General features: G+C 55.8%; 1 protein-coding gene across 1 annotated transcript; it reads right to left on the bottom strand.

The window, feature by feature from the left end:
- Nucleotides 1-253: 253 nt before the first annotated feature.
- TACC3 (transforming acidic coiled-coil containing protein 3) lies at nt 254-24,175 on the bottom strand. Its single transcript, XM_025386686.1, has 16 exons — nt 24,022-24,175; nt 22,099-22,261; nt 21,812-21,954; nt 16,521-17,537; nt 14,380-14,455; nt 14,043-14,172; nt 9,797-9,849; nt 9,313-9,416; nt 7,536-7,623; nt 7,173-7,277; nt 5,333-5,409; nt 5,179-5,222; nt 4,177-4,337; nt 800-906; nt 591-711; nt 254-474 (listed from the first exon to the last, which is right to left on the bottom strand). The coding sequence occupies exons 2-16, from the start codon at nt 22,258-22,260 to the stop codon at nt 409-411; spliced, it is 2,454 nt and encodes an 817-aa protein (XP_025242471.1). The 5' UTR covers nt 22,261; nt 24,022-24,175; the 3' UTR covers nt 254-408.

Below are 24,175 nucleotides of genomic sequence, written 5' to 3'. Positions count from 1 at the left end.
TTTGGACTTCGATGTGTGTACCTGAGGCCACAACCATGTAGCCAACCTGAGGTGGCTGGGGCAGACTGGGCAGACCTGAGCCTCCTCCAGCCACTGGCTGTCCCTGCCCTCAGCAGGGCAGCCTGAGCCTGGGGCAGGCAGGGACCAAGTGGCCAGCTCTGAGGGAAAGGGAGGAGCCTGCAGATGGGCTCAGCCTCAGGCCAGAGCTGGGAAGCCTTTGCTTCATCAAGACCAGAGCGGTTTCAGGGTTTAAACTGAAAGGAAACTTTTATTTACTCATCTTTTCAAAGCAATCTAGTTAAAAAAAAAAAAAAAGTTGAAGACAAGACAGAAAAAAGAACACGACACCTAAGAGAATCAGACGAGACGACGGACGGGAGCAGGGGCGGGACAGCGGCTCCCGGGAGGTCAGATCTTCTCCATCTTGGAGATGAGGTCGTCGCAGATCCTGGTCAGCTCCTCGTTCTCTTTAGTCTGGAGAAGGAAGATGAGTTGCGGGGGCTTCTCCCTGCCTGGAGGGAGCGGCAGGCCCAAGGGCCTTCTAGAAGGTGCTGCCAGCCGGCCCCGTGAGCTGGGCTTCCCGCACCCACCTTCTGCTCCACTGTCTTCTCCAGCGACTGGATCCGCATCTGCTCCTTCCTCAAGCTGGCCTGGAGGGCCAACACTTCCGCCTGGGCCTTGCTCCGGACTTGGGCGATCTCCTCGTTTGCCCTGGACGGGTAAGGGCAGGGCAGAGGCTGAGCTGGGGCCCAGGTGCTCAGACTCTCCCTCCAGGGTGGGGGCCTCGCCCAGCACTCACAGCTGCAGCTTCTCCTCCGCATGCGCCTTCAGGGCTTGGTACCTCTGGCCTTCCTGGGTGATCTTCGCCAGGTAATCCTCCACACACTTCTTCAGTGACTCTTCGTTCTAGGAAGGGGCAGGCATTAGCTGTGGGTACCATGCCATCTGCTGGAGAGTACCCAGGCTTGGTGTCTGGGGACCTGCAGACCCTCAAGGCTGTCTGGGGCATCAGTCATGAGGCAGTACCTCCTGTTTTCCTTGTGGAAAAAGCCCCTCCACACAAGTTCCCAGCTCACCCCCTCTGGAGGTTCAGGACAGCCCTGGCTCTCCACCCTCAGAGACGCCAGGCCTGAACCTGGTGCCCTCACGGCTGCGCCCCCTCCTGCCACACCTGTAGCTTCTGCTGGCACCAAGTGCTGCTGGAAAGTGGGATGCACCTGGGACCACTGACAGCCCAGCCCCTCCCCCTCTGGAGGTGGACCCTGTGCTTTGGGGACAGGCAGGGGAGGCCAGCAAGAGCCACATGGTTACCCAGACCTGCCTGCTCCCCACAGCTCTGGGGGCACCTTCCGCTCAGTGACTGAGAAGCCCCAACTGAGGGGCTCCTGGGCCCCCGAGTGGCCTCTGCTTGGGGAAGGCTCAGCCCACCTGCCCTCTTCCTGCAGTGCCCCCAGCAGCCTCAAGCCCAGCCATCTCCACTCCTCTGTTGCAGCCCTGTATCCCAGGAGCACCCACCCAGCATGCAGCCCACGATGTCCTGCGGGGGTCACACCTCCCATAAACCCACAGCCCTGTGTTTCTCTGCTGTGGAAAATTCCCAACAGCGTCTGCCTGGGAGGTGGCAGCCGAAAGCTCTCACGTCGACACAGGTCAAGCCTCCCGCCACAGCGGCGTCTCTCCCTCTGGCTCTGGGGACTGCCGTCCACACATTGGCTCCCAGCTCACCCTCTGCTTCCCTCATCTGACCTGTACCCTCTGAACTGCTAACTTTGTTAACTGTGTACCTGTTAGAAATTTCCATTTGGTTCTTTTCTAGTTTTTTTTTTTTTTGAGACTGAGTCTCGCTCTGTCGCCAGCCTGGAGTGCAATGGCACGATCTCGGCTCACTGCAACCTCCACCTCCCAATTCTCCTGCCTCAGTCTCCTGAGTAGCTGGGGCTACAGGCGCCCGCCACCACGCCCAGCTAATTTTTGTATTTTCAGTACAGACAGGGTTTCACCATGTTGGCCAGGATGGTCTTGAACTCCTGACCTCGTGGTCCTCCTGCCTCGGCCTCCCAAAGTGCTGGGATTACAGGCATAAACTGGCCTAGTTTTTCCGTATTTTTTGTTTCTTAGAGACAGTCTCGTTCTGTGGCCCAGGCTGGAGTGCAGCGGCACAATCTTGGGTCACTGCAACCTCCGCCTACCAGGTGTAAGTGATGATCATGCCTCAACCTCCTGAGGAGCTGGGACTACAGGCCTGCACCACCATGCCCCGCTAATTTTTTTTTTTTTGAGATGGAGTCTTGCTCTGTTGCCCAGGCTGGAGTGCAATGGTGCGCTATCGGCTCACTGCAATCTCTGCCTCCCAGGTTCAAACGATTCTCCTGCCTCAGCCTCCCGAGTAGCTTAGACTACAGGCGAATGCCACCATGCCTACCTAGCTAATTTTTGTATTTTTAGTATAGATGAGGTTTCACCATATTGGTCAGGCTGGTCTTGAACTCCTGACAGGTGATCCACCTGCCTTGGCCTCCCAAAGTGCTGGGAATACAGGCATGAACCACCTTGCCCAGCCCAATTTTTGTGTTTTTAGGAGACGGGGTTTCACCATGTTGGCCAGGCTAGTCTCGAACTCCTGACCTCAAGTGATCTGCCTGTCTTGGCCTCCCAAAGGGGATTCTTCTCTAGTTTCGAGGTCTCTACTGAAGCAATACTCTTTTGAACACAGAAGGCAATTACTTTAAACTCTGCACTGGGTCCTCCGAGATGGGATTAGATGTGCAAAGAAGCCTCCATGAGAAAGTGGGGAGGTGGCCAGTGGGAGCTGAGGCACAGGCCTACCCCGAGGAGAGGCAAGGCCAAGGCAGCTACTCACACCACAGCCCAACCTGAGGGAAGGTCAGCAAAGCCACTGTGTCCTCAAGTCAGCAGCCTCTCCAAGCGTCTGTACTGGGCCAGATTACTGCACTCTGCTGCCGCGAGGCCCTTCCCATCTGCTCCCTGCAGATCTGGGGCATTACCTGCTGGTGCCACCTAAAACATCTGGGGCTCCCGTGGGTCCATCAACAGTTTTCTTCTTCTTTTTTTTTAAAAAAATTTTAGAGATGGGGGTCTTGGTCTATTGCCCAGGCTGGAGTGCAGTGATACAATTGTGGCTCACTGCAGCCTCCACCTCCCGAACTCAAACGATCCTCCCACCTCAGCCTCCCAAGTAGCTAGGACCACAGGCGTGTATCACCATGCCTCACTCTAATAACAGGTCTGATTTTCACTCATGTTTCCTGTTCCTTTCACACTTGGTTATTCTGTGCCAGACACTAATTTAAAACTCTGCAGCAGCAATTTAAAGCATGAAGACACCTTCTTCCAGAGAGCATTCAGACTTGCTTCTCTTAGGCAGCTGGGCCCCAGCCACTGACACCCACCTGACTTCAGGACTCAGATGAGGTGTGGCTGAGCCAGGCCCTGCAAGGGCCACTGTTCTAGTTTAGTCTGACTCCCAGAGGACCCATCTGGTGTCCCCAGCCCCTTGCACCAATGGTGACAGCCCCTCTTCCAGCTGCACCCGCAGGTCCAGCTCCTCTACAGGAGACACTGAGCACCTCCGCTCCAACACTACTGCTGTGGGCAGAACCCTCTGGCGGCCTCGCAGGTACCTTCCAGGCCTGCTCCGGCAGATGGATGGCCCAGACATCCCTCCTTCCAGCAGCACATGGGCCTTGCCCAGCACAGAAGGTAGAGGGCGCTCAGAGTCCTATGGCCAGGAGGACGCCAGGGTGACCTTGCATAGCCGTGACCACCTTTCTATGGGCCTCCTGCCTTGGATACTGCATGCCCTGGGTCCCCAACCCTTGGGACCCAAGCGCTTAGACAGCCCAGGTTTGGCGCCCTTTCTGAAGTGCTCCAGGCCCCGGTGCACCAGCACTGTCTCAAATCTCACAGGTGTTTGATCATAGCCAAGTCGTCTTTCACATAACAGCAGAGCTCACTCTGCCTCCCACCACCCTCAGCTGCCTCGCAAACCAGCTGTGACTCCTGCACCCTGTCTCATTCACAGGTCATCCCACGCCCCCATGGCAAGGGGAGGCTTGGCCAAGGACCAAGGTGCAAACAGCAGCTTGTAGCCCCGCTGGCTTGGACCATGAGTCCATCAACCTCCGAGGTGAGGACATCGGGGCAGCGGGAACATACCTTGCGGTAGCCCTCGATCACCTCCTTCTGTTTCTCAAAACGCTTGAAGAGGTCGGAGAAGGACTTCTCCATGGAATTCAGGTCTGTAGTAAGTTGGTCTTTTTCTTTTAGAACTTTCTGGATTTCAGCTTTGGCAAGTTCCTTCTGTTTCTGAACTTCCTCTTGAGAAAAGAAAAACAAACGTTCAGGATGAGGAGGCAACCGAGACGCTAGGTGCCAGAGACGGCCCAAGGAGTGAGGCGAGGTGCTTGAGTGCCAGGAGGAGAGGTGGGTAGTGGGTGTGAGCCTCAGCAGGGCAATAAGCCCCTCCACCTGGGGTCTTCCTAGGCCGGAAGCAAGGCCCAGAAAACAGCTGTTTCCGCCACATCAGATCCATAGGGAACTGGAGCCTGGGCCAGGGCCCAGCAACAGAGGTCCCCAAAGAGAGGCGGCGCCCAACATCCTCGAGTCCAGGGTGAGGCCTGGGAGCCGGCACAGCGAACTCCAGGCTGTGGGTCGTGCTGTCGTGGTGGTCCTGGAGGGACTGCAAGGGCCAGGCAGTCACCTCACCCCAGCTGACACTCAGCCTAAGACAGATCCCCACAGTAGCACCTCCAGGAGCCCAAGCTTTTGGGAGGCCGGCTGGGGCCCGGTGTTCCTGTCCTGCCAGACACCTACCGAAGCTGCTGCTAGACACAGCCGCACGGTGAGGGCAGGGTGGAGTGGAGCAGGCCATGGCGGGACAGGCTCTGCTCCCACCACAGCCCCACTGCTAGCTCAGCATCTGCACAACTTTGGGGCCTGACAAGTGCTGGTTCTGTGGGAGCCACCAGCCTCACTACCACCAATCTCCCCACAACTTGCCTCAGTGGTTCCACGGCTGGGCCCATGTTGAGGGGATTTGTGTGTTAGGAAGAGGGGCCTCAGGAGGGTGGGGCCCTAGGCAGGGTACGGGGCAGGGCCAGGGTGGGGCATAGGCAGCTCCTCCTGGAGGTGGGTGCCCTCAGCGGCCCGGGAACTCACCCATGGCCTGGTACACGACCTCTTCAAACCTGTCCATGATTTTCCTGTGGGAGGAGAGCACACAGCCATGGCCTCGGGTGGCCAGCGGTTCCAGGCCAGGTGGGGATGCGCACGGGAACAGGGATGGGGAGGACAGGGGGCGTAGCCTCCTTACCCCAGCTCTAGGTTCTTCCCGTGGAGCTCCTCACACCTGCTCCTCAGCTCCCGGTTCTCCTCCTGTGTAGCCTTTACCTGCTCGGGCCACACCCAAGTCAGCAGGCAGGTGGGCCAGACTGACCCTCCCAAGACCTCCCCACAGGATGGGGCCAGCCGACACCCGAGGTCCCTGGAGCTATGTCCCAGAGCCACAGTTCCATGTAGGGCTTCTAGTGGGACCCTGGGAAACCCGTTGAGGCCAAGGCTGCCTGCTCCACATGCACTCGACTGCCAGGGGCAGGAGGCCTGGGGCTGCGGGCTGTGATCCTGGGTGGAACCAGCAGGCACCCAACAGGTGTGTGTCCTGCACCCACCCCCGCAGCCCAGTGGCGGACACCAGAGGTCCTAAGTTTTTTTTTTTTTTTTTTGAGACGGAGTCTCGCTCTGTCACCCAGGCTGGAGTACAGTGGCGCGATCTCCGCTCACTGCAAGCTCCGCCTCCCGGGTTCACGCCATTCTCCTGCCTCAGCCTCCCGAGTAGCTGGGACTACAGGCGCTGCCACCTCGCCCGGCCAATTTTTTTGTATTTTAAGTAGAGACGGGGTTTCACCGTGTTAGCCAGGATGGTCTCGATCTCCTGACCTCGTGATCCGCCCGTCTCAGCCTCCCAAAGTGCTGGGATTACAGGCTTGAGCCACCGCGCCCGGCTGTCCTAAGTGTTAAATATAGTGAACCCCAAGTTTCTCTTCAAAGAATCAGTATGTTAGTATGTTCAGATCTTTTTTTTTTTTTTGAGACAGAGTCTTGCTCTGTCGCCCAGGTTGGAGTGCAGTGGCGCGATCTCTGCTCACTATAGCAGAAGGGGCTACCTACATCAGGAATAAGAACCCCTTCCCCTCCCTTGTTCAAGTGTGCTCTTGCCACTGTTCCATCTGCGAGGGGCACGCTTTCTGCAGAAAATAAAAACTGCCTTACTGAGAAAATTAAAGTTATATTCGAGTGCTATTTGTGGCACCAGGGAACAAGCATTTTGCATTTCTAACATAAGTTACATGCAGAGGCCACCTGCCCCCAGAGTCCAGGCCTGCAGAGGAGGGGGCCGGCCACGCTGTGGTCCCCAGCCCTGCTATCGGGTTCCTCGCATGGGCTCTGACACAGGGAGGGCGTTGTTGGGGAACTGAATCAGGGCCGCATCACATCGCAGTTGGGGCCACTGCGAGCAACACTGGTATGGATGTTGGGGCTTGAACCCAGCCCTGCCAGCCGGCCTCCGGAGCCACCCTGTCCCCACCTCCCTGGGGACTGTCTGGTGGCAGTAGCTCACAGCGGTGCCTGCAGACACCCAGCCCCTTTGCATGCCTACAGCTCTCTTATGGACAATTTAGGCCTGGAGTTAGAACAGGCTGAAGCCTGGCATGTGCAGTGAGGATGGAGGGAGACAAGGCAGGGGACCTCAGGTGTGGGGCGGGTGAAGATGGAGCTTCCTAACCTGCCAGGAGATGCGTCTGGACTTGTGGGAGGGCAGCAGGAAAGGGACAACACTTGGGTTTACATCAGCGAGTACCACACACTGCTGCGAGGCCACCAGAGGTGAGCACTGCACCCAGGCCAGAGTCCTGGGGAAGCTGCTGGTGGGCAGCTGACTGCGGGGACACTGGGTGGAAGCCTGGACCCTCAGCAACCTGGGCAGCAGTGACAGGCCAGGGGCCGGCAGCTCTCTGCAATTCCACCCTGACCAGCAGGGGCAGGGATGGCAGGGATGGCTGGTCAGGCTGTTTGGACCCCACCCGTGCCCACTGTTGGCCAAGCCCCAGAGTGGCCTGCAGGTTCTGTGGAATAGCCACTCCCTTCGTCCTTACCGCTGCATCCAGGTCCTTCTGGCTGTACTGGAGCAGGTCCACTATAGGCCCGGTGGACAGGGGTGGGCCCCCAGGTGCGGGGACACCTGGAGGTGGGCCTGGCACCTGCAGGAGATGGGGATGAACCAGGAACCCATTTCACCCTTGCCTCTTGCCTGTGACCTGGCGTGGTGGGGGAGGAAAGGCCCACGCAGGCCAAGAGGCTCAGACAGCGTGGCGAGGGACCTGAGACAGCACCGTGGCTCCATGCCCCCGATGGAGCCAAAGGCTTCAGATCCCCAGGAATAGAAAACATAGGCCCTTAAAACAACTCCTTCCCTCAGACCACAGACAAGACAGTTCAAGAAGGACTGAAGGACTTACAGGAATGTCCAGTGCTTCCAAGAAATCGAACTCCACAAGCTTGGCTTCCCGCGGACTTCCTGAGGGAGGCTCATTTGCACCGTGCATGCTGCCACCAAGCAGAGGCAGCCTCAGTCACTCAAGTCCTCCCAGTATTGAGTAGGACACAGAGGACCATGTGGATAAGCTAACCAGGCTCTTTGCTTTTTAGTTTAAAACCACTCAAGTCAGGGTAGCGGTAGAAAACACAGACCTGCATCCAGCAGGCCTGGCCTCTCTGCTGCCCCATGCCCCCTTCCCTCACCTGCCTGTCCCACGTGGCTGCTTATCCTTCCGGAGAGCACGGCGACACTTCGTTACCCACTGCAGGCTGAGTGGAGCCGGTGCTGCCTCATCGGGGGCTGCTCGCAGCTCAGAGGCTCACTTTTTTTTTTCCTTCTTTTGAGACAGGGTCTCACTCTGTCCGCCAGATTGGAGTGCAGTGGCATGATCTCGGCTCACCACAGCCTCTGCCTCCCAGGCTCAAGGGATTCTCCTGCCTCAGCTTCTCAAGTAGCTGGGATTACAGGTGCCCACCACCTCGCCTGGCTAATTTTTGTATTTTCAGTAGAGATGGGGTTTCACTACGTTAGCCAGGCTGGTCTCGAACTCCTGACCTCCAGTGATCCGCCCGCCAGGGCCTCCCAAAGGGCGCGATTACAGGCGTGAGCCACTGTGCCCGGCCATGTGTTGGGATTTGAAAGCTACACAGCCTCTGTCACACTACTCAGTTCTGCCCTTATAGTGTGAAAGTTGCCACAATTTGCAAAGGAACGGGCATGGCTCTGTGATGATAAAACTTTATTTACACAAACAGGCAGTGGCCAAGTCTGGCCCACAGGTGACAGTTTGCTGACCTCTGTTTCTTGCTTTTTTTTTTTGAGACGGAGTCTCGCTCTGTCGCCCAGGCTGGAGTGCAGTGGCCGGATCTCGGCTCACCGCAAGCTCCACCTCCCAGGTTTACGCCATTCTCCTGCCTCAGCCTCCCGAGTAGCTGGGACTACAGGTGCCCACCACCTCGCCTGGCTAATTTTTTGTATTTTTTAGTAGAGACGGGGTTTCACCGTGTTAGCCAGGATGGTCTCAATCTTCTGACCTCGTGATCCGCCAGTCTCGGCCTCCCAAAGTGCTGGGATTACAGGCTTGAGCCACCGCGCCCGGCCGGGGTTTTTTTTTTTTTGGAGATGGAGTCTTTCTCTGTCACCCAGGTTGGAGTGCAGTGGCGCAATCTTGGCTCACTGCAACCTCCGCCTCCTGGGTTCAAGCAATTATCCTGCCTCAGCCTCCCAAGTAGCAGAGACTACAGGTGCATGCTGCCATGCCCGGCTAATTTTTGTATTTTAGTAGAGACGGGGTTTCAACATGTTGCCCAGGCTGGTGGCAAACTCCTGAGCTGAGGCAATCCACCTCAGCCTCCCAAAGTGCTGGGATTACAGGCGTGAGCCACCGCGTCTGGCCTGCTAACCTATTTTAGAGGAACTACTTTTAAAAGATTTAAGTTTAGATCTTTAATCCACCTAGAATGGTGGCTGTAACCAGCAAGGCAGCAGCCCTGTGACTGGGGGGTAGGCTGCCGTTGCTCCTGCCAGCCACACAAGACTGCTCTGGGCTTGCTGCCCTGCCCACCCTCCCAACAACTCCTTTCTAGTTCAGATCATCTCCCCCTGGTCTAGAAGCCTCTGTGCAGACACACACCTAGGAACAGCCTCATCTTCCCACACTCAAGGCTTCACGCGTGGGGGAGGGCTGGCACGCATACCTGCTGGTCTCCATGGCCACGGGCACTGGTCTACGAGGACTGTCCCTCAGCAGGGGGTCGAACTTGAGGTATAAGGACTGCTTCCTCAAGGCCGACTCCTTAAACTGGGGACAAGAGGGCAAGTGATCAGGTGTGACTGCCGTCCAAACACACACAGGGGGGCTGAGGGCCAGGGAGGTCACACACACACTCCCACCTCTGGTCACCCGCAACCCTGCCTGAGGCACCGCCATTCCCAGCAGCACAGCATGTCGGGGTTTCATTCTGGACTAAGCGCCAGGTAGAGAGCCCTAGAGCCCTGCCACAGGACGCCACTTAGAAGAGGTGCTGCAGAGGGGGCCTGGATTCAGAACCCGCCATGATGCCTGGGCCTGTGTGCAGCTGGGGGGACGTGGGCACCAAGGGACGCCCTGGGGTAAAGACCTGCTACGGCTGCTTGCGGACACTGTGCGGGTGAGGCTTCGCGTAAGTGCCTGGTACCTACCGAGGAAGTTCCAAACTGCTCCAGGTAATCCACCTCTGCGCCCGTGCCTAGAACTGAGAGGGACTGAGTCATGCCGCCGCCACCGCCCCTCACCAGGGCCCTAAAAGCCGCGGGCTGGTGTTTCCCTCAGCACTCAGTAGGGCGGGATCATTCCAGCCAGCAGTGTCTCATGGAGACCTGGGGCCGAGGCCCTCTGTGGCACAGCAGGATTTCCTACCTTGCAGGTGTTGATGCCCGAGGCCTGACTGCTCTCTGTGGCAGGAGTCTCCTGGGCACCGCAGGGTGCTGAGCAGCATCCCTGGCCTCCACCCACTCCCTGCCAGCAGCACCCCCAGGTGAGACAACCACAAACATCTGGAGGAAGGCGGGGCAAAACTGCTCTGGTTGAGAACTATTAGTCTTTAAAATTATGCTAGACAAGTCTTTTAATTTTTGATAACATAACTTATGGTTAAAACTAAGGGTGGAGGCTGAGGCAAGTAGATTACTTGAGCTCAGGAGTCCAACAGGGCAAAATCTTGTCTCTACAAAAAAATACAAAAATTAGCTAGGTACAGTGGTGCACGGCTATTACAGGGAGGCTGAGGCAGGAGAACTGCTTGCGCCTGGGAGGTGGAGGCTGCAGTGAGCTGAGATTATGCCACTGCACTCCAACCTAGGCAACGGAGGGAAAACTCTGTTTCAAAAAAAAAGAAAAAAGGAAAGGTGCCTCATACCATATACAAAGATTAACTCAAAATGGATCAAAACCCTAACTGTGAGAGTTAAAACTATCATTTTTTTTTTTTTTTGGTAGAGGAGTCGTCTTGCTATGCTGCCAGGGCTGGTCTTGAACTCCTGACTTCAAGTGCTCCTCTGGTCTCGGCCTTTAAAACTATAAAACTCTTAAACTGTGGCTGAGCACAGTAGCTCACGTCTGTAATTCCAGCACTGTGGGAGGCCAAGGCAGGTGGATCACCTGAGGTCAGAAGTTTGAGACCAGCCTGGCCAACATGGGGAAACCCTGTCTCTACTAAAAATATAAAAATTAGCTGGGCCTAGTGGCATAAGCCTGTAATCCCAACTACTCGGGAAGCTGAGGCAGGAGAATCGCTTGAACCCGGGAGGCAGAGGTTGCAATGAGCTGAGATTGTGCCACTGCACTCCAGCCCAGGTGACAGAGCAAGACTCAGTCTCGGAAAAAAAACAAACCAAACCAGCACTTTAAGACAGGGCCTCGGTCCGGCTGAGATCCAGGCCAGGGCATCTCTAGCTTTGTCCCTCTCTTCATGCCTAGTAGTATTTGCTCATTTTCTCCTTTTCTCAATTAAACTAAAAAACTGTTGCCAATTATTTAGTCTAGCAAAGACTTGTAGGTCCTTCTCTGCTATGGCCTTTCAGTTTTCTTTTTTTTTTTTTTGAGACAGAGTCTCACTCTGTTGCCCAGGCTGGAGCGCAATGGCGCAATCTTGGCTCACTGCAACCTCAGCTTCCTGGGTTCAAGTGATTCTTCTGCCTCAGCCTCCTGAGTAGCTGGGATTACAGGCATGTGCCAACACACCCAGCTAATTTTTGTATTTTTAGTAGAGACGAGGTTTCACCACATTGGCCAGGCTAGTCTCGAACTCTTGATCTCCAGTGATTCGCCCGCCTCAGCCTCCCAAAGTGCTGGGATTACAAGCGTGAGCCACTGTGCCCGGCTTTGTTGTCAATTTTCATTTCTGCCTTTTTTTTTCTTTCCTTCAGATAGGGGTCTTGCTGTCTGTCGCCCAGACTGGAGTGCAGTAGTGCAATCATGGCTCACTGCAGCCTTGACCTCCTGGCTCAAGCGAGCCTCCCACCTCAGCTTCCCCAGCAGCTGGGACTATAGGTGTATGCCACCATGCCCAGGTAATTAAAAAAAAATCTTTTTTCGTAGAGATGAGGTCTTGCCATGTTGCCCAGGTTAGTCTCAAACTACAGGGCTCAAACAATCCTCCTGCCTCGGCCTTGCAAAATGCTGAGATTACAAGTATGGGCCCCTGTGCCTGGCCAAAAGCCAGTACTTTGAAACATCATCTGATAAGGGACTTTTTATTTTTTCCTTTTCTTCACTTCTTGAATGAAAGGGATTTAACTCTTAAAACTCAGTAATAAAAACATAAGTGGCTCAACGGGCAAAGGATCTCAACAGACACTTTCCCAAAGAAGATATCCAACGGGCACAAAAAGACGCTCGTTGGCCGGGCGCGGTGGCTCACACCTATAATCCCAGCACTTTGGGAGGCTGAGGCAGGCGGATCATGAGGTCGGGAGATAGAGACCATCTTGGCTAACATGGTGAAACCCACCCCCCCTCCTTGGTCTCCACTAAAAAAATACAAAAAACTAGCTGGGCGAGGTGGCGGGTGCCTGTAGTCCCAGCTACTCGGGAGGCTGAGGCAGGAGAATGGTGTGAACCTGGGAGGCGGAGCTTGCAGTGAGCCGAGACTGCACCACTGCACTCCAGACTGGGTGACAGAGCGAGACCCCGTCTCAAAAAAAAAAACAAAAGACACTTGTTCAAGAGCCACCCAGGAACTGCAAATCAAAACCACAGCCAGATCCACTTCCCACCACTGGAAGTCCAGGATCAACAAGCCAGACAGGCAGTGCTGGTGAGGATGTGGAGAAACCGGAGCTCTCCTCTAACCGCTGGTGGGAATGGGAAATGCTCCAGCCACTCTGGAAGGCCACCTGGCAGCTAAAAAGTGAGCAGAGTTACTGTGACCAATGACTCCACTCCTAGGTATCTATCCAGGAGAAATGGAAGTATACGTCCACATAGAACTTACACCTGAACATTCGTGGCAGTACTACTCCTGACAGGTAAAAAGCAGAAACTGGCCGGGCGCGGTGGCTCAAGCCTGTAATCCCAGCACTTTGGGAGGCCGAGACGGGCGGATCACGAGGTCAGGAGATCGAGACCATCCTGGCTAATACGGTGAAACCCCGTCTCTACTAAAAAATACAAAAAACTAGCCGGGCGAGGTGGCGGCGCCTGTAGTCCCAGCTACTCGGGAGGCTGAGGCAGGAGAATGGCGTGAACCCGGGAGGCGGAGCTTGCAGTGAGCTGAGATCCGGCCACTGCACTCCAGCCTGGGCGGCAGAGCGAGACTCCGTCTCAAAAAAAAAAAAAAAAAAAAAAGCAGAAACCAGCAAATCCACGAACAAATGGATCAAGACAACATGAAGCCAAGCCGCCACGGCAAGGACAGGAGCACCCACACCTGCTCCAGCACGGCCGGGACTCGAAAACACACCTCCCCGAGGGAGATGCCGGACACAGAAGGCCACGCTGTGTGATTCCACGGATCCCACATGAGTGTGACAGGCCCACCCCAGCTGAGCCGATATCCCCACGTGGTGGAGGCCCACAACCATCCTGTCAGCGATAAACCCTACATGCCACTCGTCTGCTGTGTGCCTGGGCTTTCAGTTCTCCAAACTAAGATCTTACCCAGGTGGCTGTGTCCTTTAGAATAACTCAGCCATCAATTCCTACCAAATGCACTTTAATTTAAGAACTGTTCCACCTCCAATCTTACAGACAAACCATATTTAACTGCAGCCTGGTGTCTAAGGTTTAGGCTTCACATTTCATTATCACAGGGTTTTGGGCCAGGTGTGGTGGCTCATGCCTGCAATCCCAGCACTTTGGGAGGCCGAGGCAGGTGGATCACTTGAGGTCAGGAGTTTGAGACCAGCCTGGCCAACATGGTGAAACCCCGTCTCTACTAAAAGTACAAAAATTAGCTGGACATGTTGGCACATGCTTGTAATCCCAGCTACTTGGGAGGCTGAGCAGGAGAATCTCTTGAACCTGGGAAATGGAGGTTGCATTGAACCGAGATTGCGCCACTGCATTCCAGCCTGGATAACAGAGCAAGACTCTCAGAAAAAAAAAAAAGGTTGTTTCAAGCAGTATTTCTGATGATCGACTGCCCAGTTGTTGACTCTACATTTGTATGTCATCCGTGCCCTGCCTTGTTCACCTCTTTTGCTCATTTTCCTGAGTCTACAATTTCCATTTCTAGAAGTCTTTTATGTTAAAGGTAGAAGCCCTGTTCTCCTAACAGTGTCTAAGTTTTGACAAACCAGAAATTTGTGCATGAGTCATTCAAAGTTGAAAGACCGAACAGCCTGCAGAATGAACATCTGCTGATGACGCAGGTGCATCAAGCTGCCCAAGTGCTCACGGGGCCCCCTCCAGGCAGACTGCGTGTGACGTCTGTGCCAGGCAACGTACCCTCAGCGGGGTCTCTGAAGTTCTCCTCTTTCAGCTCCAAGGCAGGCTGCCCCTGCTGATGGGTGGGCACTGGCTCACTGCCCGGACAGCTTGTGGGAAGCGAGATGCTGGCAGAGTTCAAGGCTCCCTCCTGGAGGAACGGGCAGAGTCACCCTGTGCAGTGCAGTCAAGGTACTTGGGGTAGCTTTGCCTCCCCACCACCTTGTCGAAGTAGACTTGGGGGAGAGGGAGCGGGACATCCCACCCCATCACCCAAGATCGCTGGGGGCTTCCACTGCCTGCTACTCTTCTACACAACCAGGCCAGGAGCACAGGCACCCACACAGGCACCCCTTACCTTGCTCTCTGCTCTTGGGGTCTCAGCTGTCAACTGCACCACAGGTGTGTCCTCCGCTGAGGCTGAATGCAGCTGCCTGGGGAGACAGAGTCAGCAGAAGGTCCATGCCCCACACCCCATAACCCCGGCGTCCCCTGCTCCAGCACCGAGCTGCCACTGCCTTTCCCTGTACTGCTGTGCCGGCTACATGAACACTCAGCTAGAGTGCACCAGGCATGCGGCTGCCCCAAGCGACCTGGCCAAAGAGCAGCCTCACCAACCTCACCCAGCAGGAAAACACACACCCTGCCTGCCAGCTCTGGGAGAAGCAGGCTGCGAGCTCTAAAGTCAGCACAACGCAGCCCAAGGGAACCACAAGGATGAGCACATCCCTTTCACTGTGAAACTGACAAAAGGCTTCAGGTGTGGAGGCTGGGGCAGGTGTGGGCAGCAAGCCACCCGAGGTGCCAAGGCAAGAGACTGAGGGCACAAGCTGTTCCAGTATAATAAATATATAAAATAAGAAGTTATGCTAGAAATAGATTATAGATATGATTATATATGAATATCATTAACCATTAGTTTGTAGCATTACTCTTTATTCCAATGTTATAATAATCTCTGTTCTACAATTATAACCTAGGAAAAACCAGGCCATACAGAGATAGGAGCTGAAGGGACACGGTGAGAAGTGACCAGAAGACAAGTGTGAGCCTCTGTCACGCCCGGACAGGGCCACTAGAGGGCTCCTTGGTCTAGCGGTAACGCCAGTGCCTGGGAAGGCACCTGTTACTTAGCAGACCAGGAAAGGGCGTCTCCCTTTCCCTGGGGGTGTTAGAGAAGACTCTGCTCCACCACCTATTATGAAAGGCCTGACATGAGTCAAGCCTGTCCACAGCCATCCGGAGGCCTCGTCCTCCCTGTGATGCTGTGCTTCAGCAGTCATGCTCCTGTTTCACTTTCACGTTCTGCTCTGTACGCCTTCTAGAGCTTCTAGAGAACAGTAGCAGAGGGGCCGGGCGCGGTGGCTCAAACCTGTAATCCCAGCACTTTGGGAGGCCGAGGCGGGTGGATCACGAGGTCAGGAGATCGAGACCATCCTGGCTAACATGGTGAAACCCCGTCTCTACTAAAAATACAAAAAACTAGCCGGGCGTGGTGGCGGGCGCCTGTAGTCCCAGCTACTCGGAGGCTGAGGCAGGAGAATGGCGTAAAACCCGGGAGGCGGAGCTTGCAGTGAGCTGAGATCCGGCCACTGCACTCCAGCCTGGGTGACACAGAGAGACTCCGTCTCAAAAAAAAAAAAAAAAAAAAAAGAACAGTAGCAGAATTAGTGAAAGTACTAAAGTCTTTGAAATGCATAGAAGAAATAATGGCGTTAAGCTGTCCTCTCTCTCTCCCCAACTCGGCTGCCAAACAGGGAAAGGCCTGGTGGACATGTGACTCACGCGACGTTACCTATCACTGGAGATGGCTCACATTCCTTACCCTGTCCCCTTGCCTTGTATCCAATAAATAACAGCTCAGCCAGGCATTCGGGGCCATTACAGTCTCCATGCCTTGGTGGTAGTGATCCCCCGGGCCCAGCTGTCTTTTCTTCTATCTCTTTTCCTTGTGTCTTTATTTCTATGATCTCTCGTCTCCGCACATGAGGAGAAAAAACCCACAGACCCAGTAGGGTTGGACCCTACAGGCAGGACAATCTCCCACTGAGCAACTCTAGGGGATGCAGCCTAAGACCATTCAGCCAGGAGGCAGCAGACCCACGGCCAAGACTCCAGCAAGCAGTGGACGCCACGCCAGGCAGTAACAGGCTTTGCCTGGCTTTTGGAGTTACATGCCCAAGTCAAGTTCACCTGAGGAGGGACATGACTGGGGGACAGGGTCCTGCCCAAGGTTGGCCGCATTTGGTTTCTGGCCTAAGCCCACCCTTATTGGATCCCTCCTTAGGCTGGGAGCACTAAAGAGATGCATGGCGCCAAGGCAAGGCCAAGAACCCTCAGCTGGGATCCACCTGAGCCCTGTTTTTGCCCAGAGGCCCCTTCTCAAGGGGAGCCCACCCGGCCTCAAAGGAGTATCTGATGACACCTCTGGGTCCTTGACCACACACACTGCGGGGCAGCTGCCCCACACCACACTCCCCACCCCATCCCCACACTTACTGGCTCAGACACGTGCCTGGCTCCTCCGTGGCAGGCCCAGCACTCAGCTGTTCAGACGCTGGCTGGCCCAGCCTGGTTTCAGGGCTTTCTGGGGGCTGGGCCTCTCTGTGACCAGACAGGGTGTCACCTCTGAACGGGTTGAAGTTTGGGTCATCCAGTTTGTCCCAGTCGAGGTGGTAAGAGCCCCGAGAAGCCGGCATGGGGGGGTCCTCCTCCACCTCCCGCAGGGCCTTTTGCTGCCTCGCTGCTGCTCTCCTCAAGGGAGGCTTGAGGCCAGATCTCTCTCCCAGTCTCCTTGGTGGGGCTGCCCTTTTGCTGGTGGCACCATCAGATAAATCAAATTCTAGTTTTATGGGTCCGCTCCTCGAGGAGCTGGCCATTTGGTCCACAGCTGCTTCTTCCTGAGGACTCAGGGTCATGGCCGTGCCAGTCACCAGGTGGCTGGTCGGGGCTGTGCTCTCAGGACAAGAAGTGTGTGCACAGGGAAGGGCCTGAGTGTCATCTGCTGGCACAGGGGTGCCCATACCCACAGGGCAGGCCAGGGCCTCACCAGGCAGACCCCCCAGGGGTGCTCCTCCACAGGCTTCCTCAGGGATCGCACTAGGAGGCGAAGTGGCCACTGCTGTGGGAGCAGAGACCCCACCATGCTGGCATTCTTCCTTGGCTCTGTGTGGAGTCTCTGCTTTGTGCTGGGACTCTGTCCTGGAAGGGTCTTCTAGGGTCTCAAAGGTGGGTGTCATTTTTCTGTCTAAGGAATAGGAACTAATATTTTCCTCCAAGGCTTGTTCAGGGCTGCCAGACACTTTTTCTGGAGATACCATTTGGTTCTCAGAACTTCCTGGGCTCTGGGAAGAACTTGAGCAGTCCAGGTCAGCCAGGGCACCCCGGACAGGCTCGCTGGAGCTGCCACTCCCAAAGGCTGGGCTTGCATCCCCCAGGAGGTCGGCGTCAGCCTCCACTGGTTTCTGTAGAATTCCATGAGTAGTTTTGGCATCCACTTCCTTGATGAGCTGTTGGCTTTTAAAACAGACTTAGTCAACGTGAAGCAGTGAGTACTTGTGAGGTTAGGTGGCCTCGGCATCCATTCTCAACACAGGTTTAACTCTCTCACACCAGAAGCAGGGCTGAGTCACCCTTGGCACAGCTTCCCATTCTCCACCCCCCACCCTAGTTCCTCGATGTGGTTCCTTCCTGTCCTCCCAGGGACCAGCTCCCTGTGGAACAGATGGACACAGCCACGTGACGTCCTCGCTGACCCCCGCCTCCGCCCCATTTCTTGGGGTTGGCTATGCATGGGGTTCCAACTTGCAGGGGTGCCTGTGGGCTGCTTGCCTGTTTAATTGTGCTCATCATGCACTTTGGCAAGTGCTGGACCCAGAGTCCTCCAGCAGCCTCTGCCACCCAAACAGCACTCGTCATCATGCACAAAGTCTGCACCCAGGCACCACAGCAAGGACGCAGCACAGGCTGCTGCCTGGGGGGTCAGATGTGGGACACCACACCCAAATGCCTCAAGCTGATGCCAGAGAAAGAAGCTTAGAGGCACCTCTCCCACCTGGTAGACTGGGCTCCTCAATTTCCCACCGCTTCCTTTATTTTTATTTATTTATTTATTTTTTGAGATGAATTTTTGCTCTGTTGCCAAGGCTGGAGTGCAATGGCATGATCTCGGCTCACTGCAACCTCTGCCTCTGGGGTTCAAGCGATTCTCCTGCCTCAGCCTCCCAAGTAGCTGGGACTACAGGTGCCCGCCACCATGCCCGGCTAATTTTGCTTTGTATTTTTAGTAAAGACGAGTTTTCACCATGTTGACCAGGCTGGTCTAGAACTCCTGACCTTAGGTGATCCACCCACCTCAGCATCCCAAAGTGCTAGGATTACAGGCAGGAGCCACGGTGACCGACATCCACCACTTCCTGTAAAAAATCCATTCAAGCGCCTGCCCACCAGCATACAGTGACCCCACCCTACTCCCTGATAGACGAGGCTGGCTGCCACCCTCTCAGCTGTCCCCTGCCTGTGCTCCAGGGCCTGCCCCAGTCCTCCGTGTGGCCTCCAGCCTGCTGTGGGCCTGTAAGTTAAAAGATCACTATTTCCACCTGTGTTTCTCCTAATCACCGAAGGGTGTGCACCATCTTAATGACCCTGAATTCTAACATTAAGGGACCTGACAGCATTCTGATGACACTTTAGTCTGTGTGAAAACATCAGCTATAAGCAAAACAAGAAAGCTCAGTCAACACTGTCCTCTGGCTTAAACCTCCCCCGAGGACATGCCCACAGATCAGCCCTGGGGACGTGCAGGCCCCGGACAGCCAGCAGGGGGCGTGGTAAACAAAGGTTTTCTGCACGGATCTGCTTTCCCCTTCAGGCAGGGAACTGGCAGTGCTGTGGCCAGGGCCAGGGCCAGTCACAGCCTTCACTGAAGGACAAGGTTGAGGTGCACGATGCCACCTTCAGGCACAGAAGGGCCTGAGTGGCCTCTGCAACACCTCCCTGGATTGTGGCCACACTGGCGCAGCACCCGCCTGCCACAGTGGAGCGCCATGGGTGCAGAGAACACCTTCCCAGAGACCCACCATTCCCGGGGCACTTCCTGCTCACAATGTGGGACTGCAGGGCACAGGGCCCTGACAGAAGAGGCGGCTGTTGGGATGGCTGGGGCTCAACTACAACACAGAGGGCACAAACGCTGCATCACTTGTTCCCCCGCCTTCAGGTCCCTCAGAAGATGCAGGGTCATGTGCCAGTGCCTCAGATAAGGGGCCCCTGTTACCTGCCCTTCTCTTCCAACTCTTCTCTAAGTTTGAAGATGTCAAAACTGAGAAACTGAGGGTTAGGGACCTGTCGGACTGTTCACAACTCCTCTGCTGTCCAGCTGCCACCTCAGGGTGGCGTTGCCCTCCCAGGCGGCTACTCAGCTGTCCTTGGAATGATACGTGGGCAGTTGCACACAGCGGCTGCTCTTGGTCTCATCCCACTGACATGGGAGCACCACAGCAACCACCACCTGGGCCAAAGCAGAATTCCAGAAGGGAGATGACAGCCAAGAGCCCAAGCCACGAGCTCAGAGTCACTCTGGCTGGAGCCCCACAGGGCCACCCTCCCAAGCCCCTCCTAGCTCCTTTACACCCTCTGCCCTGTGGAGGCTGCTGGGTGGCCCTGGAGGCATAGGGCAGAGGCAAGGGCATCTGTGGCTCTGGGACAGATCACACCCATGGCAGCTGGGAGACGACTTCTCTGCTGCTGGTCCTCCCTTCCTGCTTGGGGTCGTTGTGAACCAATGTCTGATTCATTCTCACTTTGTTTGACCAAATTTCAAAAGGGGCAAAAAACCAACTTGAAAAGTAGCAAGCAGATATAGCAAGAACTGCAAATTCAGGCTGGAGGGGTGGAGGGGAGACAGGCCCAGGGCCCAAAGAAGGACATAGGAAATGCTGCCTGCACTTACTGGTGACATTTTATCTCAGGGAGTGAGAAGCATTAGTGGTATTGTGTTCCTTACGCTCTTCTTCGCACACCTAAAATCCGTTTAAAAGTTTTGGGCCAGTCGGGCGTGGTGGCTCATGCCTGTAATCCCAGCACTTTAGAAGGCCGAGGCGGGCAGATCACTTGAGGTCGGGAGTTTGAGACCAGCCTGACCAACATGCAGAAACCCTGTCTCTACTAAAAATACAAAAAATTAGCTGGGCGTGGTGGTGCATGCCTGCAATCCCAGTTACTCGGGAGGCTGAGGCAGGAGAATCGTTTGAACCCGGGAGGTGGAGGTTGTGGTGAGCTGAGATCGCGCCATTGCACTCCAGCCTGGGCAACAAGAAAAACTCCGTCTTAAAAAAAAAAAAAAAAAAAAAATTGGCCAGGCATGGTGGCTCACAACTGTAGTCCCAGCTTCTAAGGAGGCCAAGGTGGGAGGACTGCTTGAGCCCAGGAGGTGAAAGTTGCGGTGAGCTGTGATGGCACCATGGCACTCCACCCCGGGTGACAAAGCGAGACCCTGTCTCAAAACAGCAACAACAGTTACATCAGCAAAAACCAGCAGAAAATCATGCCTCTGGGGTCCCTTCCCACCCTGGATGCAGATGAGGTGTTCCCAGGTGCCCAGACAGATTAGTTCAGCCACAGAGTAAAGAGCTGCTTCCAGGGTCCTCCCTTTCCAGGCAAAGACAGACACCGCCTTGCCATCGGCTTGCAGTTAAGCATCAGGTCAGCCAGCAGACTGCCAATGCCAAGCCTAACCCAACACCCAGCGCCTGGCAGAGCCCTCCAACCATGCACACTCTGAGGGGTGGATCACACAACATGGTTTCTTTGCCTACAAGTCTATCTGCTCTTTCCAAGTCCTAATAGGGTGGGCGGAATTCAAGATAAATGAAACTATGGATTGCCTTCCTGGAGATGGGGCCAAGACATTTCATCAAATTAAAGGAGCAAAGATCGAAGCCAATTGGTTGGCAAAAGCACAGCAAAAATGCGAAGTATGGGCTGGGCGCGATGGCTTATGCCTGTAATCCCAGCACTTTGGGAGGCTGAGGCAGGTGGACCACCTGAGATCAGGAGTTCGAGACCAGCCTGGCCAACATGAAGAAACCTCATCTCTGCTAAAAATACAAAAATTAGCCAGGTGTTGGTGGGCACCTGTAATCCCAGCTACTGGGGAGGTTGGGGTGGGAGAATCGCTTGGACATGGGAGGCGGAGGTTGCAGTGAGCAGAGATCGTGTCACTGCACTCCAGCCTGGGCAACAAGAGCAAAACTCCATCTCGGGGTGGGTGGGAGTGAAGTATGAAGTTATCCAAGTATCTGATGATCGACTTTTCTGTTAGTGAACTGGCCACATGCTGCATACACTCAGTGCAGATTTCAGGAGAAATCCAGCCAAGGCCGGCCAGGCACGGTGGCTCACACTTGTAATCCCAGCACTTTATGAGGCCGAGGCGGGTGGATCACAAGGTCAGGCGATCGAGACCATCCTCGCTAACACGGTGAAACCCCGTCTCTACTAAAAAATACAAAAAAATTAGCCGGGCATGGTGGCGGGCGCCTGTAGTCCCAGCTACTCGGGGAGCCTGAGGCAGGAGAATGGCATGAACCTGGGGTGGGTAGAGGTTACAGTAAGTGGACATAGTGCCACTGCACTCCAGCCTGGGCAACAGAGCAAGACTCCATCTCAAAAAAAAAAAAAAAAAAAAAAAATTTCAGCCAAGGCCTGACAGAACAGGACAGCACGTTTCTGCAAGAGCCATCGGACAGAGAGGGTGAAGCTCCAGCATGTCCAGTAGCATGAACACTTACTTCTCTTTCTGCGTCCACACCGGGTGACAGTTTTCCAGTCCAAGGGTATCACCCTGAGCCAAAGGAGCCTCAAGTTTGCTGGCCATGCTAGGACTTAGAATCCTGTGCGTCTGTGGATCCCGCAGAGGTGTCTGAAAAGTCACCTGTTGTGGAGTGAGGAGGAGAGCACCCATTCATTAGTTCAAGCTGTTACAGCCACACCAGCAGTGTCCTGCAGCTCAGAGGTCACCAGGAAAGCAGGTCCTAGGGCAACCTGGCTAGCCACACACTGTAGAGGTCACACTTACCTTCATAGCTTTGGCCACGTTCTTGGGTGGCACATTTTCTTTATGTGACACACGAAGAACAGACGATCTTCCGGTAACTTCTGGTGAGGAAAACAGGAAGTCGCAATTTTCTGTATTTTTTTCACTGCTGACATTTTTGTCGTTTAAGACCTGCAGACTCATTCTGGAAAAGCAGAACATGTTTGTGTCAGTGTGAGGGCAACACAACCACGTTGTCCAGACACAGACATGACAGCTGCCGCAGGGAGCACGACCCCTTCCGGCACAGGTGTGCTCATCGCTCTGGAGCTCACACCTCCCACACATGTCCTCTGCCAAGGGGCAGAGAAAGCCTCCGATTGAGTCCCCATCCTGCTTCAGAGACTCACTCTCCAGCCTGGCACCGGGAGCCATGGGCAGCACTGCTGCCTCCTGGGACCAAGAGCTAAAGGACCTTCAGGCTAAGATGGTGAGAAAGAAAAACCAAGACCGCATAATCTCTACTGTTGTATTACCACGTCAAGCAGAAGTCAGGAGAGAGGAAAGCCCTGGCCTATAAGAAACCCAGAAGAGCCAGAGGAAGCCGCGGTCTCCCCACCGGCCTCCGCGTGTGGCGTGAGGCAGGACCGGGCAGCAGAGGGCAGAAAAGCAGGACAGCGGCTCTGGTCTGCTTTCTCCCACCGGGCTAGGCAGCGGGACAAGACCAGGCTGGGGTGAAGGCCCAGAAGAGGAGCTGGGAGACAGTATGCGAACAAGGGACGTCCAGAGCTGAGCAGCAGGTGCCAAGGAGCTTCCATATCAGGGCCTCCAGTCAGTCCCAGGTTCCAGGGCCGCCCAGGTCCTCACACCAGTCACCCACACACTTGCCACCCTTTCTGTCTACAGCGTTCCCAGTCTAGGGAATGACGTAGGCAGAAAGGCTGCCAGAGAGAACCGAGTGTCGACCTGGGCAGGAACCCCACGGGCACCTGTTGGTGGTGGGGGACCTGGGAAGGCTTTGATTTGAAGAAGAGCAAAGTTGGGGAGGGTCCTGGAGAAGAGAGAGGGGCAGCCCGGGCAGGTCGGTGCTGCAGCTTGAGAAGCCCACTGTGGTGCTGTGTGTGGGTAGGGAAGTAAGGGCAGGAGGGAAAACACGCTTCTGCAGCCCGAGGACTAGAGGCCAGACCAGACCCGGGCCTGGCCACTGGCATATATGGGACTTACAGACGACGCTTAGGTTTTTGGCCTGAATAACTGGGTACAGGGCAGGGGAAGGGCAGCTGGATCGCTGGGGGACACGCAAGCCTGGAACTCAGGGAGAAAGTGACTCGGAGGAAGCCTTCCGGCGGCCTGGAGGAGTGCGGGAGAGCAGCAGACCCAGCCTTGGTCAGGAGGGGCCTTTACCGACTATGGAGCCCCGGGAGGGGCTCTGGGCAGAGAAGGGACCGGCCCCAGGCCGGTGCTTTGATGCTACTCTGGTGTACAAGTGGGATGCGGCGCGGGGGAAGATGGAGCGGCGCAGCAGGTGCGGGGAAGCGGTCGGGACCCAGGTGTCCGCCGCAGGTGGCCCAGATGGAGTTGGCCCCAGGACGGAGGCCGGAAGGGACCAAAGAACCACAAGAGGGTCTGCGAGCTGGGAGCCAACAAAGAACCAGGGTGGGCGGCCGAGAGGCAGGAGAGGGTCGAAGAGAACAAAGCACTTCAGGGCGCCCGCTCCGCCGTCGGGCTCGGCCCAGCCCTAGCCGCCCCCGGCCACCGTCCAGGGGACCCAGCCTGGTGGTCGGTCTAGGGCCGGGTCCCATGACAGGGCGCGGGACGGGCCCCGGCGGCCCGGGGAGGAGCTGTGGGGGACGCTTCCCGGGGAAAGCTGCGGCCAGAGCGGGAGGGCGAGGGCCGAGGGCGGGGCGGGACGGCCTCGCGCCCCCGGGACCCCAGCCTCCCCGTGCCGTGTAGACGCTCGTCTACCTGCCTGCCCGCCCGTTGCCGGGCTCTGAGCCCGCGCCGCCGCCGCCAGGAAGGAGGGGTCTGGATATGCGTCTGCTCCGCGCCGGGGGCAAGCCTAGTTGCTGCCGCTGCCGCGCTTCCAGCCCTTGATGGCCGCCGGCGCGCCCGAGTTTCA

Source organism: Theropithecus gelada, chromosome 5, assembly GCF_003255815.1.
Source record: "Theropithecus gelada isolate Dixy chromosome 5, Tgel_1.0, whole genome shotgun sequence".
Taxonomy (NCBI): domain Eukaryota; kingdom Metazoa; phylum Chordata; class Mammalia; order Primates; family Cercopithecidae; genus Theropithecus; species Theropithecus gelada.
The sequence above is the reverse complement of the archived record's forward strand: the minus strand, read 5'-3'. Positions and strand labels throughout refer to the sequence as shown.

Bases quoted from the DNA above. Each gene is read 5' to 3' on its own strand.
- TACC3 (XM_025386686.1), bottom strand. From the start codon at position 22,260: ATGAGTCTGCAGGTCTTAAACGACAAAAATGTCAGCAGTGAAAAAAAT. The intron at 9,417-9,796 runs GTAGGTACCAGG...TCTTGTCCCCAG, and splicing joins AGCAGTTTGGAACTTCCTCG to TTTAAGGAGTCGGCCTTGAG. The intron at 475-590 runs GTGGGTGCGGGA...TTCCTTCTCCAG, and splicing joins AGAAGACAGTGGAGCAGAAG to ACTAAAGAGAACGAGGAGCT.